At 43.4% G+C, this 15,405-nt stretch overlaps 2 protein-coding genes across 4 annotated transcripts; both read left to right on the top strand.

The window, feature by feature from the left end:
• The first annotated feature begins 424 nt into the window (after nucleotides 1-424).
• Nucleotides 425-8,226, top strand: kifc1 (kinesin family member C1). Of its 2 annotated transcripts, XM_086062889.1 has the most exons (17): nucleotides 429-655; nucleotides 761-849; nucleotides 1,284-1,383; nucleotides 1,461-1,514; nucleotides 1,587-1,670; nucleotides 1,739-1,919; nucleotides 2,026-2,191; nucleotides 3,486-3,653; nucleotides 3,738-3,851; nucleotides 4,717-4,803; nucleotides 4,874-5,074; nucleotides 6,171-6,335; nucleotides 6,494-6,632; nucleotides 7,442-7,581; nucleotides 7,662-7,735; nucleotides 7,817-7,892; nucleotides 7,984-8,224. In XM_086062889.1, exons 1-17 carry the CDS (start codon nucleotides 637-639, stop codon nucleotides 8,026-8,028), a joined length of 1,902 nt encoding a protein of 633 aa, XP_085919015.1. In that variant the 5' UTR covers nucleotides 429-636; the 3' UTR covers nucleotides 8,029-8,224. The 2 variants fall into 2 exon arrangements, with proteins under 2 accessions (XP_085919014.1, XP_085919015.1); XM_086062888.1 differs by having other exon boundaries at nucleotides 425-655; nucleotides 3,486-3,851; nucleotides 7,984-8,226.
• A 362-nt stretch (nucleotides 8,227-8,588) lies between these two features.
• Nucleotides 8,589-14,931, top strand: zbtb22b (zinc finger and BTB domain containing 22b). 2 transcript variants are annotated; one of them, XM_086061975.1, is made up of 8 exons: nucleotides 8,589-8,726; nucleotides 9,226-9,432; nucleotides 9,524-9,836; nucleotides 10,530-10,879; nucleotides 10,988-11,275; nucleotides 11,635-11,820; nucleotides 11,881-12,345; nucleotides 12,399-14,931. In XM_086061975.1, exons 2-8 carry the CDS (start codon nucleotides 9,226-9,228, stop codon nucleotides 12,468-12,470), a joined length of 1,881 nt encoding a protein of 626 aa, XP_085918101.1. In that variant the 5' UTR covers nucleotides 8,589-8,726; the 3' UTR covers nucleotides 12,471-14,931. The 2 variants fall into 2 exon arrangements, with proteins under 2 accessions (XP_085918101.1, XP_085918100.1); XM_086061974.1 differs by having other exon boundaries at nucleotides 11,881-14,931.
• The last annotated feature ends 474 nt before the right edge of the window (nucleotides 14,932-15,405 follow it).

Genomic DNA, 15,405 nt, shown 5'->3' with positions numbered 1-15,405 from the left:
GTTGCCTGATGATGTAATCGCAAAACTACGTTGAACATACAATTTACAGTGACATCACATTACTCAAAATGTGAAGGAGCTACTGCGTATGTCAAACTTTTAATGAGAGTTAAATCGATAAATTCATGTTGAAATCTTTTTATTATATTTCATTTTCAGCCATCATTATTTCATTTTTTGTCTTATCCAAAGTGACTGCTGAGTGCAAATAGTGTCTTGTGGGCTGGTCCTTCTCTTGTACCAATAGAAGCCTTTTCATTGGTCAGCTTGTAATATGTTGTGACAACTTTCATTGGTCAGTATGGAAAGTGACAACATCCGTCCTCAGTTCCGTCCCTTTTACAGCCAACGCCAGCGCAATATTGCTATATTTATTCCAAACTTTTCTGTTTTGCATATATCTTATATCTGTCTAAAAGCAACCCTTGATCTGTTTATCCGGTGCTTTGACACAAATTTCTCTACATACGTTTCCGCCCGCGCGGAAAAAAACAGTCTTACGCGGGCTCAGCCAATCACGGCAGCCCGTCGGCGGCGCCCACCCAAACAGTTGCAATTCAAATTTTAAACCGTCGGAGACATCCAACGCGAAGTCGTCAACATTTACCAACGAACAGTCGTACACCACGAGCGTAAATGTACGCTTCCAAAAAAGGTATTTTTCCTCACAAAATTAACATTTGAGCTCCGTTTAGTTGCTGAGCAGTGAGAAACCACAAAGCGGCGTTTTTACGACAATTTGTTCGTTTTTTTTCTCCAGACCAGCCGCTTATGTCTCGACTGCCGGTCATGGCAAGCAAGCGAGTGCTCGCAAGTTCCGAGGACGTTGACGACGCACAGCCTGTCCAGGTAAAACATTTTAAAACGCCTTTACCGGTTTCTCTCCTCTCATGGTACAGAACACAACAAATTTGCCATTGGGTGCCTCTATTTGTGCTTCTCTCTGTTTATTTATGGCAGTGGATATTTTTGCCGTGACAGGCAACTCTCCTGCTTGTTGTGTTATTTCGCCGTGAGCGTCTCTGATTGGTCAATCGTTAAACCGAGTCATGCGCTGGCGTGGTTTCTTCCTCGCTTAACTACTTTTGTCTTTTCCCGAAGTTTTCACTACCAAGTTTTGTTAACGAAGATAGACAGTTACCGGCATACCTAACCATAACCGTCAGAAACTCATGTTTAGGCTGTTATAATGAAATTGTAGTTTAGGAAAAAGAAAACCGTGCTTGTGAGTCAAATCTGGAGGTTTTAATAAAAGTTTAATATGAAATGTTTCTCACCTGCAGAAGAAGTCCCGCAAGGAGCTGATGGCTTCCAAACCTCAAACCGCTGCCACCGTCCTGGGCACCAGACGGCCGCCCGTCACTGCCACCAGGGCACCCGTTTGTAAGTTCATTCCAGGTCCTGTCAGGTCATTCTCACCTGTGACGCCGTTTTAAAATGCAACTCTGTCCTCGCCGCAGCTCGGCCAGTGCGAGGTGTCGGCGCTGCGACCGTGGCCGTCGCCCCGTCCAGAGGTAAGAGAAGGTGAATTGTCAACGCTCACCCGCAATTGTGGCTAATTTTGAGGTTTGATCTTCCCTGCTCAGGCGTCTCCAGAGCGCCACTGGCGTCGATGGCAGCAAAGGGAGGCAAAATGGCAGCAGGAGCGGCCCCCGCCGTCCCAAAAGCAGGTAAAGCTAAACTGCCGGCATTTTTGGTTGACTTCTGTCTGATGATCACGCGCCCCCCCCCCCTGTAGGCAGCGCTGGCGGGGCTTCCCGCAGGCTCCCGTGGGACATGAAGGGCAAGGTCAGCGATATGAAAGGGAAGATCCAGGACTACCATAGCAAGATGAAATCTGCTCATCTGGAGAAAGAGAACCTGATGGGCTCCCTTGCAGAGTTTCAATCGAGAGTGGCTGAAATGGAGAGGGACCTCAGGTGCGAACACACACACACACGCATGCCACGCTTTTCACGATTTCAGAGGGTTGGCGCATTTGCCCCACTCCAAGCTTTATATGCAAAAATGTTCATTTCATTTCAGCGAGAGCCATGAAAGGCTGCGGGTGCTCCATGGCGTCCAAGAAGACTTGGAGAGGGTGAGCAGTGAGAAGAAGACCCTGCAGACGGAGCTCAGCAACCTGCAAGACAAATACAGGGTGATGGAGACACTCCGGGACAGTCAAGAGACTGAGAACCAAACCCTCAAGGTGACTATCGTAAACGAGGTTCACGTTCTGTTGAGGCTGGACGAAGCATTGATTGATTGATTTTCTTCTTATTATTATTATTTTCCTATTTATTTGAGATTGTGGTAAACAAAAAAAACTTATAGCGATACTTGACTCATTTAGCAATTTTCAGCAATGAAAAGTTAATATTTTGTCCATGATTTTAATTTGATAATTTTTCATGTTGATTTTATGCCTCTAAAGCGAGGCTATCATTGGCTGCTCCAATATGAAGAAAATATTAATCACGATTAATTTGGTAATGATTTGAAATCACGATTCGACTCAATTTAAAATAAATAAATAAATCATTCTTTAAAAGAAAAATAAATGAAAAGGGACAGAAAGCAAAAAAAAAAAGTAATAATATTTATCCCTAATCGACACTGAATGTAGAATCTTCCATGACACTGAATGTAGAATCTTCCATTTCGAATCACTACTGCCACCTGCTGACGAAAAATGAAACTGCACATACCGTTCTTCACATACACACCCAGCACATGACGTCACATTCGCAGAGGGGGCGTGGCAAATTCTAACCCGAATCCAACTCTGGAAACTATTGCCCAGAGGCTTGCAGCTGAGGTGTTAATCTACTAATTAGAAGGCATTTCAGTCATAAATGGTCAAATTAAAATCTTATTGGAAAGTTATTTTGGGGAAAAAAGTTCCATATTGCAGCTTTAAATAAAATAATTAAATAGATTGACCTTGTACTAATTATATTTTTACAGAAATGGTGCTTTTATACTTTTTTTTTTAAAAATGCAAATGGGATGAGATGATTTTGTTTTATAATCCAGATTTTGCACAATTTTGCAAGATTTATTAATTTACTAATTTAAAAAAAAGGTGCATATATATACATTTAAACAACTCAAAATTAGCTTTAATATTCTTTTATTTTTGTTTACTAAGGATATTAGGATACTATATTCCCTATAGTTATTGTGTAACTAAATTTCGATGAATTGCACAGTCGATCAGAGCTCAGGTAACGACCAATCACGGCTCACCTGTTTTCTGGGTTTAGTCATGTGACGTTCAAGCCGAGCCATGATTGGTCGTTACCCGCGCACACGCGATCGCTTCTTACTGCTGAAAATGGCTAAATGAGTCAAGTATCCCTTTTTAAGGGAGCAAAAAATAAGTTGCTGCTATTTTATTCATGTAATTTCATGAATTGGCGATTGGAATTTTATCCCGCCCAATATCGAAAATCAACCCCGTCGTCAGGAAAATCCACATTGATCGCGTCGGCGTCTTGCAGATGAAGCTGTCGGCGCAGGAGTCCACGCTGGCCCGCGTGCAGGACAGCCTGCGGCGAAGTGAGGACGAGGGTCGCTCGCTCGGGGGCACGGTGGCGCGCTTGGAGGACGAACTCCACGCCGGCGAGATGGAGCGGCGGCAGCTCCACAATACGCTCCAGGAGCTCAAGGCAAGTCGCTTTCGCCGAAAAAGCCGGGACTCGCTTGAACCGCCGCGCGTCCATTTTCCCAATTTGTCCGATGCTCGCTTGCAGGGGAACATCCGAGTGTTTTGTCGAGTGCGTCCGCTCGCGAACGGCGGCCTCAGCGATCACATCCAGCTGTCTGCCAACGATGCCAAAGCCGTCACGCTGGCCAAAACGGAAGAGGTGAGCGGGGGGGGGGGGGGGGGATGCCAGGGTTCGAATTGTTTTATGTTATAGTTTGTGTTGACCTAAATGTAGTTACATGATTTTTTTTTTAGAGCTAGTTTCTTCGTTAATATATTTTTAAAATTGTATTTTATTTTTATATAGAAAGTTACGTGCAAGATAAAAGTCATGAAGTATTGTTTATTAAACGTCAATATTGAAACAACTTTTTGACCTTCCTCCTCCTGTGTGGACCTTCAGCAATACAGAAATAAACAAAGGAATTATATTCTATTATAAATTAGTTTGTTCGTTTATATTTTTTAAAATGCTTCATTTAGTTAAATTTTTATTAGTTTTAGATTTATTTAATTTTTAAATATAAATGACATTTGGACCTTCCTTCTTCTGTGTGGGACCTTCAGCAATACCGAAATAAATATTTGCATTTAAAATGAATTGGGAAAGCTCGGGTATGAAATTAATTGACAAAACGAGGGACATTTTCTGTTTAATTATAGTTAGCAACATGCAGTTTAATTTTTGTAATAATTTTTTTTGTGTGCAGATTATTGACATTAAAAGTGGATTTTTAAAACAAATGAATTATTAGTTCTCCACTAGATGACACCAAATTCTATATGGCGCTCTCTTTTTTTAATTTTTATTATTTTGTTAATGTTTTTTTTATCATTTTGTAAGTATCTCCTTACTGTAAGAATGAAGCACAGAGTGTGGGGAAAAATAAAGACAATCTTTTTCACTCATGCAGGCAGCACTTCATACTTGAAACCACTATTTAGTTGCATTCTGGGTACTCTCCTCGTCACAACCCTAAATATATATTTTAAATTAATTTTAACAAATGCGCATTTCCTCTCAGTCTCACACAGGCAAGAGCGCGGACACCCAGAAGAACTACAACTTCAGCTTCGACCGCGTCTTCGGCCCCGGCGCCACGCAGCAGCAGGTGCGCAAGCGGCCATCAGCGCCAAACGCCGCGGCGGCCGGCCGTTTGTGAACATCTGTTGCGTTTGCAGATTTTTGAGGAGATCTCCCTGCTGGTGCAGTCTGCGCTGGACGGCTACAACGTGTGCTGCTTCGCCTACGGCCAGACGGGCAGCGGCAAGACGTACACCATGGAGGGCGACGCCCAGGACCAGCAAGCCCGCGGCATGATCCCCAGAGCCGTGCAGCAGATATTCGCCGCCACTTGCAAGCTTGCCGTACAAGGCTGGGAGGTCGGTTCGCAAACGGGCTCATAATAATTTGATTTTTTTTTCTTCATTATAGTTAGTAGGGGTGTGAATTGAATTGAAAATCCGTGTCACGATTCGATTCCGATCGTTGACGATATGAATCTATAAGTCGATTATTGCTATTGTTTTTACTCAAAAATGTGCCAGCTAGCTAGCTAAACAGCTAACCAAACAGACAGACGGACAAATTAATTTTTATGAAGCACCTGTGATATTTTTTGACTCCTCTAGATGGCACTCTTGGTTTAAATGTGCCAGCTAGCTAGCTAAACAGCTAACCAAACAGACAGACGGACACTGAAGCTTCATGAAGCACTTGTGATATTTTTTGACTCCTCCAGATGGCACACTTGGTTTAAAGGTGCTAGCTCACTAGCTAAACAGCTAACTAAACAGACAGACAGACAGACAAATGAATCTTTATGAAGCACCTGTGATATTTTTTCACTCTTAGTTTAAAGGTGCCAGCTAGCTAGCTAGCTAGCTACCTAAAATACTCACCAGACACAGACAGACAGACGAAGCTTCATGAAGCACTTACAATATTTTTTGACTCCTCTAGATGGCACTCTTGGTTTAAAGCTAGTGAGAATATAATCAATTTCCATCGCCATTCGAGCACCATCTATAGGAGTTAAAAAATATATATATATAATTTGCAAGTGCATCGTGAAGGTTCACGAAGCTTCATTTTCCCATCAGTACTAATTGGTAAACTTGTACACTGTCAGATTTGTATAATTTATCTGAAACTTCAGGCTTATAACTGTGAGCTACGGTATTTAACAAACAGATTGCAATTGATTTAATGCTTGAACATAATTGAAAATCTAATATTAAGGCTTATGGTTCCATTAATATGACATTCTTCCATGCTTAAAGTGTGAACTCTAACCCCAAGTAAAATGTTTTGTTGAGTATTTTCATCAAAACATCGATTCGGCCGCATATTGAATCGACACGAGAATTGCGCGCCGTAATATCCCGATATATCGCCAAATCGATTTTAATTTTATTTTATATAAACGCCCCCCCGAATAGTTCGTTTTAATTTTGTTTTGACTTGACCTCCCGGCAGTTCTCCTTCACCGCCAGCTTTGTGGAGATCTACAACGAGTGCCTGCGTGACCTGCTGTACACGGGCAAGGCCAGCAAGAGGCCGGAACACGAAATCCGCAAGTCCACCAGCAACAAGATGACCATCACCAACCTCACCTACAAGAAGGTCGCCAGCGAGGACCAGGTACTGCGCGCTCGCGTGTATCTCGGCCCCGCGGGTCTCAAACTGGGGGGGCTCGGAAGTCCGGGAACACTTGCTAATTTAAAAAAAAAAAAAAAAAAAGAGAGAGAGAGCGAACCCCTGCTATAGTCAGTCAACATGCTTCACATACTCCACACCAGGTCCTGTGTCTGGTCGACTTGGCCAACCAGAACCGCTCCACGGCCCAGACGACCCAAAACGACCGCTCGTCCCGCTCTCATTCAGTCTTCCAGCTGGACATCGAGGGCGTCAACACGGGCAGGGACGTCAAATGCAACTGTGAGTGCTTGCTTTGCCGCGCCAGTCGTAATTCCTCGGATGCTATTTGTTAGCTTGTCTATGGTGTTTTGCATTTTGTGTTAGCATTAGCATTAGTGGAGGCTCCATTTTTGTGGCCACAAATTAGCATTTTGTGCACCGGTTGATCTATCCATTATTTAATTGACTAATCGGTAGGGCTGCTTGATTATGGGCGGGGGGAGATAATCATGATTATTTTGGCAATAATTGACATCACGATTATTTATTTTTTGGTACAAAACAAGGAAATGTTTAAACATAAAAAATATTAAGACAATTAAAAATCTTTGGAACACTATAATTATGCAAGTTCCTTTTGGATGAAACAAAATGTATTAAATTAGTTATTTTAACATTTTAAAAAGGTGCAAATTTATAAAGATTTTTTTTTTTAATGATTATGCTGAATTTTGGAGTATAATAATTCAAAATGTAATAGAATTTTGGTTACTTACACAGCCCTACTAATTAATTTAAAATGTTCATTAATTTCTTTTACAAAAGCTTTTTAAAAAATTTTTTTTTTTTACTTGATTACTGTTTATTAACCAGTGATTAGTGGTTATTTTGTGCTTCGTATATGTATAGCGATTTAAAAAATAATAATAAAAATAAAAAAAAGGTGGGGGGATGGGAATTGATGTACTGTTACCGGTTCAATCATTGTTTTCCAAAGTAAATACAGATGTTTATAAAATAAATTTATGGCGCCAAACGATTACTCGATTATTGAAACAGTTGTCAATTAATTTGATGATTGATTGATTGATTCCTTCTTGTGTTTGCAGCCACACTGTGTCTGGTGGACTTAGCAGGAAGTGAGCGCATGCTAAAAAGTCAGTCTCAGGGCGAGCGTTTCAAAGAGATGACCGCCATCAACGGCTCGCTGTCCAACCTGGGCATCGTCATCGCCGCGCTGGCCAACAAGGTCAGTGAATTCCTCTTTCGCGCAATGGCCACTAACGGCGCGTTTGGTCGTGTTGACGCGTCACGCGTGCTGTGTTGCAGGAGAGCCACGTTCCTTACAGGAACTCCAAGCTCACCTACCTGCTGCAGGGCTGCCTGGGCGGGAACAGCAAAACGTGAGTCCTTAGACCAGGAGTGGGCACAAAAAGGTTTTAACTCTCACCTGGACTCAAACCTGAGACTTGCTTTCTCTCCAGCCTGATGTTCGTCAACATTGCGCCCGAGTCGGACAGCTTCGCTGAAACGCTCAATTCTTTGAGGTTCGCCAGCAAGGTGAGCTTCGCACGGGCCTCGTGTCGGACATTTTGTGAAGAAGAGAATCTATTTCATCATGTGATGTCTTCGCCTCTGTCGCCCTTGCCAGGTCAACGACTGCATGATCGGCACAGCCAGCGCCAACCGAAAGTAAATCGGAAAAGTCGCTGCCTCCGCTTGTGGACAAGGATTCTTTTATTTGTCTTAATCTAATAAAATGCATGGTCCAATACTTTGGCTAAGGTTATTTTACTGAATTGTATTCACAAATAGTTAGGATTTCTTCTTCTTTTCCTCAAAAGTGTTTGTTGTTGTTGCCTTTTGTAAATAAATTGTTGGCTTCATATTTTACCAAAATGTCTGGTATATTTGGCCTGATATTAAAATCACCAGTGCAAAGTGAGGGAACACTGTACCAGCACACATTCCTTCGTTTATGGCCTTAAGGACACATTCTATTAACGCATCACCCCCCCCCCAAAAAAAAATTTCCCATCGGCGGCACAGCTTGTCTCCTGTCTTCGTGGCTTCTTAAAGACACGGCGTCATTTACGGCGTAGACCTACGGCTACGTACATGTCTGCGCCAGCGAGCTCCCTCCTTGCCACATCCAATGTGGCGGCGATATCGTCTTACCATTTTAAGCTATTTGCGGCTATCATATGTAAACATGTCTCTCCTCCCCGCTTGCACGTCTTAAAGGCGCCGCGTCACCGTCTGCAGAAAAAGAAAACGAGCATCTTCCAGAAATGCTTTCCAAACTTCCGGGCCTGGTTCAACCGGCGGGACCGACTGGCACGACCGGCGCGGCCCGGCCCGCAGTGCTCTTCTGGGGCTAGAAAAAGCGAGGAGGTCGGTGAAGGCGGGCGGTTCGCCGTGTTTTTTTTTGTTTTGTTTAATTCCAGCGGCTAGGCTAGCTAGCGTGCTAGCATATTAACGGTACATCTGTCCGGGTGGAAGGGGATTTGATTGAAATATTTTTAAATTGTGTTGCTACACACAAATATAAATGTATACTAAAATCGAATGATTTACAAGCTCACCTTGTTGACAGCTAATTTTAATGAAGGCACACGTGTTAGACTAAGAAAACCAATAAAGAAAAATGTGACACAAATTAATGTGAATTAATAATGGTCCTTTCTCAATTTCTGCTCTAATTTACATAGTTGGAAATCTAGGCTAGCAATTACAGTATTCAGTTGTATGAATCTAACAGGTGGATACACACGTTTGATTGTACCTTCTGCCCTCTAGTGGAAGTGCATTAAATTCTTCCGATTGTCACAAGATGTGGCTGGCATAGATAGATGCACAACTATAATTAATAATGCGCTCTTGATCACCTTAGATGCAGTCCGCTTCGGTTGAGGTCGTCAGCAGCGGCGACTCCGTGGTGCAGGTGTGCTTCCCAAACTCCCAGGCCTCGGTACTGGACGGCCTGAACCAGCAGAGGGAGGACGGTCGCCTGTGTGACCTCGCCATCCACGTCCAAGGTCACGTGTTCAAGGCCCACCGCTGCGTCTTGGCCGCCTCCTCGTCGTATTTCCACGACCAGGTGAGAACACGGTCACCATTTTTTTCCTTTTTTTTTTTTAAATCAAAAAGGTTTGGTGGACAATTGCTAATTGTCATCCTGTGGTCTGAAGGTCCTGCTGAAGAACATGTCCAGCGTGTCCATCCCGGCCGTGATGGACCCGCTGGCGTTCGAGAGCGTGCTGCGCTGCGCCTACACGGGGCAACTCAGGATGCTGCGCGAGGACATCGTTAACTACCTGACGGTGGGCAGCGTCCTGCAGATGTGGCACATTGTGGACAAGTGCACCGAACTCCTCAAGGAGGGCAGGGCTGCGGGCGGATCTGCGAGCGGCGGCGGCGGCGGCGGCCCAACTCACGCCGGCGTTCTCGGTCGGGATCAAGCTCGACCGGCGGCGGCCCAAGACTCGCAGGGTTCCTACGCAAGTATGGAAAGTATAAAAATTTGCTATCATTTACGTATAGTTCTTAATATTATTAACTCATTCACTGCCATTGACGGTTATAAATGTCAAAAATGAATTTGAACTATTTCTGTTAGTTTAACATTTTTCCCACTTTTGTTAACAAGAGTATGAAAACCTAGATTTTTTTTTTTATCATATTAGAACAGATATACAATTTGTGATTAGTTAACTAGTGAAATGCGATTAATTACATTTAAAAATGGTAATATGACGCCTTTAAAAAATATATAAAAAATTGGAGAGAAAAAAATTACAATTACTATTATTTTATTTATTTTTTTAAAAAAAAGATTATTAAAAATTAGGGGTGTCAGGAAATTAAATTTTTTAATCGTAATTAATCGTATGATTTCACTAGTTAACTCACGATTAATCACAAATTTTATATCTGTTTTAAATGTACAAAAAAACATTCATACTCTTGTTAACAAAAGTGGAAAAAAATGTTAAACTAATAGAAATAGTTCAAATGAATTTATGACGTACATAGCCGTCAATGGCAGTAAATGAGTTCATGTTTGTAAAGGTAAGTGAACACAAATATTTTTGTGGATATGGTTTGTGTTGAAATTGAAAACGACCAACTACAGGTTTTTTTTGTGACTTAGCTTGAAAATGGCGGAATTTGTGAAATGTCTCATGTATGCGTTAGGAACCCTTCAGGAGCCCCCGCGATGCTCCCAGCCCCCGAGCCGTCCGTCGGCGAGCGAGAGCCAGTCTCCCAGCAGCACCAACTACTTCAGCCCCGGAGCGGCCACGACCTCGGCGGGGGGAGGAGGTGGCGGCGGCGGCGGCGTGACGGGCGACACGCCCAGCTACTGCACGCCATCCGGAGAGGAGGCCTTCATGATAGAAGAGGGCGAGGAGGAGGAGGAGGAAGAAGAGGAGGATGAAGATGAAGAGTACCAGCAAAAGAAGAGAGGATGCAGGAGGAAGAAATCCATCTCGGCGTCAGAGGAGGAAGTCGGCGTCAGTGACAGTTTCGGGGTTTCTTCATATCAGGTGAGCCTTAAATCTGTCTTCTGTCTGACCTCATTTTGCGTTTTCGGTATTTTAGCCTGCTGAACTTGTAACAATAGAAAAGCGTAAACCGCTCGTTGTCCCACAAAGGACGGCGAGGACGCGTCCCTGCAGAGACGCCCCGCCTACATGCAGCCCAGCATCATGCCCCGCAAGCAGTGGGTGGTGGTGAAAGCCGAGCGGCCCGAGGACCAGGACCTCATCGTGGTGTCGGGCGAGGAGGGCGGCGGGGCGGAGGAGGACGACGAGGACGAGGACGACGAGGACGACGAGAGGGAGCTGGCGTCCGGCCGGGAGAGGGACGGCGGCGACTTCGCCATCTCGCACGTGCGGACGCTCTCCGTGGAGGCTGGCGGGCGAGGAGATGCCGACGCCCAGGTTGATTTATTTCAATACACGCTTCTTCTTTTTTTTTGAAAAACTTTATTTATAATACATACATATTAGGGGTGTCAAAATGAGTGCGTTAATTAATCGAGCAGCCCTACCGATTAGTTGAGTAAATAATCAATGATCAATCGGTGCTCAAAATGCTCATTTGTGGCCACAAAAATGGAGCCTCCACTAGCTTAATGCTAACACAAAATGCAAAACACCATAGACAAGCTAACAAATAGCATCTGTACATCAACAAAATAAAATACATTCTATTTTACAAGCATGACAATGAATGTAATGTTTCCTGTCTGACATTGCGAGTCCAAAGTCAACATTTTGTCCCCTGTCCGTGCGTCCAGATGGACTACTGCCAGTCTTCCGAGGACTTCCTCAAGCTGGACGGCAGCTTGCTGGACGCGGCCATAGCTCAGCATGTCCAGGACTCGGCGGCGGGTCAGAATCCGAACCAGGGCGCCCACCGAGTCGCGTCGGCCCTGCTGGGTCAGGGCCCGACCCGCACCCAGCTCTTCCCTCTAGACATGCAGGTAATCCGTTTTATTCTCGACACGATTTTGCTATTGTTACGTCAACTTGGCGTGCCGCAGGGCAACCAGATCCTGGTCTACGGACAAACGTCTGCGCTCTCGATGGACGCCGCGCCGCCTTCTCTGAGTGGAATGATTGGCGGCGGCGCTTTTAAAAGCGTGGAGCACGGCCCGGCGGTCCCAGGCGGCGAGGGCGGGGCCGGCGGCGGCGGGGGTTCCGCCAAAGTCTTCATGTGCCACTGCGGCAAGACGTTCACGCACAAGAGCATGCGGGACCGCCACATCAACATGCACCTGGACCTGAGACCCTTCCACTGCCCCGTGTGCGCCAAAAAGTTCAAGATGAAGCATCACCTGACCGAGCACATGAAGACGCACACGGGGCTCAAGCCGTACCACTGCGCCGGGTGCGGCAGGAAGTTCATGTGGCGGGACAGCTTCATGAGGCATCGATCGCACTGCGAGCGTCGAGGAGGAGGAAGCGAAGACGTCGCTGATGTCGCCGATGTCCTGCCCGGCCCTCACCTCCTCCTCCCGCCGGGCGAGGGAGGTCTGCGAGGAGGTGGCGGACACGCCACCTCCTCGCGCCTTCACCATGCTGCTCCCGCCGCTGCGTCGGGCAGCGGCATGGCGGCGGGGATGTTTGGTAGCTTGCCGTTGGAGCACGGCGTGTGCACTGATCTCGCTAACGACAGCTAGCACCGGACCGCTAACGACTGATAGCAACAGCTTGTGACAATTGACAGTAGTGGCAGGTAACTTCTGCTAACAACCGCCAATGACAGTTAAAAGCTAATTACTGATAACTTTAGCTAACGACTACTAGTGACTGCTAATGATTGATAACTACTGATAATGACAGCTAATGAATGCTAACTACCGCTAGCTAGCTCATGACAGCAGCTAACAGCCACAATTGAGCAATCGCGACTGCTAATACCCTCAAACTCTGATAACAGCTAGCGACTTCTCAAACGATTGCTAACTTCAGCCAGTGACTTCTCAGGACAGCTAATGACCATTAGTGACTGCTAATTAGCGCTAGTGGTCGCTAATACTTGATCATGGCTGCTCGTGATTTCTAAAACTTGCTAAGGACAGCTAAATAATAATAATAATAATGATGATGATGATGATGGATTGTATTTATAATGCACTTTACACCAAACAAATGATTTTAAAGTGCTACAGTACGTCATTAAAAATAAATACTTAGAAATGCGGTACATCGAAAAAAAACTAGGCCAATGATGTCCCAACTCTTGGCCGCTAATGTGCGCTATTGATTGCTAATGATTGATAATGACAGTGAACAGTAGCTAACAATGCTTAGTGGCCTCTAATAACCAATAACGGCAGCTTGATGGGAGTTGCTAACTGCTAACAACCTAAAACAACAGCTAATGACCACTAACAACAACAACAACGTGTGACAGCTAATAGCTAGTGAGCTCTCATGAAAGCTTAAAGCTAATAATAAGCGCTAGTGACCTCTCACAATGACTAATGGCCGCTAACGAAAGCTAGTCATCGTTTACAAACGGGGCACAATTAGCTCAAATTAAGGTGCGCTATATCACTTGACCGTAATGCCGCTTTCGTGGCCAGTGTTACCAAGCGAACCGACACGGGTCATGTTCGCACCAGAGATTTATTTTGTCCTTTCGACCACACACAAAATTCCCTTAAAATTGATTTGGGAGAGTGTGGTTTTTTTTTTGTGTGTGTGGGGTTTTTTTTGGGTCGAGATTTGATGTGTGAGATGACATAACCATTTTAAGCTAATATGTACATTAAAAGAAAGAATTTAAACATACAAGCTGTCATTTGTTTTTAGAAATATTGCTTTAAAAAAATGTCAATTGAGTAATGAAGGAGATCATGTCAGCTTGTATATTTTCCAGGCTTTTGATAGGAAAAATTACGCTACAGAGACGTGTTAATGTGGATGCTTTTTATTTTTATTTTTATTTTTTTTAAAGGCTGTTATGTGTAGATGTTTATCATTTTCACCGTCAAAGTTGGAAAATGTAAAAAATGTATTTACATATATATCTGTATATGTGCGGACATGGCTTGTTGCTAGGCAGAGTTCGTAGGGCACAATCAGGTCTGCCCCATGGTCCAGTGCAATCTTTTAGATGAAGCGGGAGATTTTCATCTTCCCAGTTCAGCAGTTGACGTTATCGAAGGAAACATGCTAGCAACTTTCGCACAACGTTAAATGTGCTAGCCGCACTGCATTGCTAGCACGAGGGACCTAGCGACGTAATGCCCCTTTGCGAGGATGCCATATCGAGCCGTTGAGTTTTCGTGACGTTCTTTCATACTAATATTATTATCATTTGAAACATACATACTTAACATACTTGAATTTAAAAAAATAATAATTTGTCAGACTTCTACCTATTTTGCTGTGTTCAGGAGCAGACGTTGATCTGCCCGGCAACTCCAAAAAAGTGTGCAATACTTTATACTGTAGTAGAGATGGGCAAACCATGGCCTGCTGAGTATTTACTTTTTAATAGTCCTGTCATATTTGTTTATTTTTCCTAAAATTGTTCTATGAAAATGTATTTAATAATTTGTATTTATTTTGTATTTATTCATCCAATTAAATAATTTGCATAGTTAGAAAAATCATAATTAGTTTTCTTGTAAATAGTTGTAAATAAAATAAACTAGTTCTTGCAACTTAATGAATGTTTAATAGTTATTCATTTTTCTAACGTTATTTCTTGATTTATCTTCAATGAATAAAGCAATTAGTGAAATTAGCCATTCTAAATACACATACATTTTTAATTGATTAATTCCTTATCATGAATTACAAATAATAAACTAAAATAAATGATACATTAGTTATTTTGATTTAAATAAACCTTTTAACATTTTCCAGAAACAATTAAGCAAGACGTTTTCCCAGCACTACTTTAGAGGGAAGGATGTTCATGTTTTTTTTTCCTGATCGAAATGCAGTCGGTGAAGAATGAAATATTGCTGATAAATCGCGCGACCATATTTTTAATTTATTTTTATTGTTTGTGACTTGTGAGTGACGCAATACTCGACATGTTTGTGGATGGCTGGTATGGAGGCTTGTTTGTGCCAAAATTAAATCCATATAAGGCAATCAAATATTCTCTCTTGTTTTCCTGTTTGTCCCTTCTCGGAATTCTGTTTTAGACTTCTATAAAAATATATTATAAAGTTCACGTAAAGGTTTTGCTTGCTTGCTTGTTTGTGGATTGGACTATATGCCATGAAAAAATTAGGTCTCCTGTTAATGTGTCGACATTTATGTAAATGTTGCCAATATTAGAACAAGATTGATGATATGAAATGCATTAATTACGTACATCGTTACAAAACAACACCACGCAATGAAAACTATTTTTTTCTCCTTTATTTTTTTCTTTGTATTTACTCACGCAAACACGCACAACATACAAACATGGTCTCCCAGGCGGGGAAGCGAACCCACGCCAACCTGCATCGTAGACAAGTGACGGTCGCGGGTCCACCACCCGGTCTTTCGTGTAGTTCCGCTTTCAGCCACTAGGGATGGCACATCAGTGTTTAAAC

Source organism: Leptonotus elevatus, chromosome 19 (assembly GCF_054856555.1).
Source record: "Leptonotus elevatus isolate MCC_2025b chromosome 19, RoL_Lele_1.0, whole genome shotgun sequence".
Lineage (NCBI taxonomy): Eukaryota > Metazoa > Chordata > Actinopteri > Syngnathiformes > Syngnathidae > Leptonotus > Leptonotus elevatus.
The sequence above is the reverse complement of the archived record's forward strand: the minus strand, read 5'-3'. Positions and strand labels throughout refer to the sequence as shown.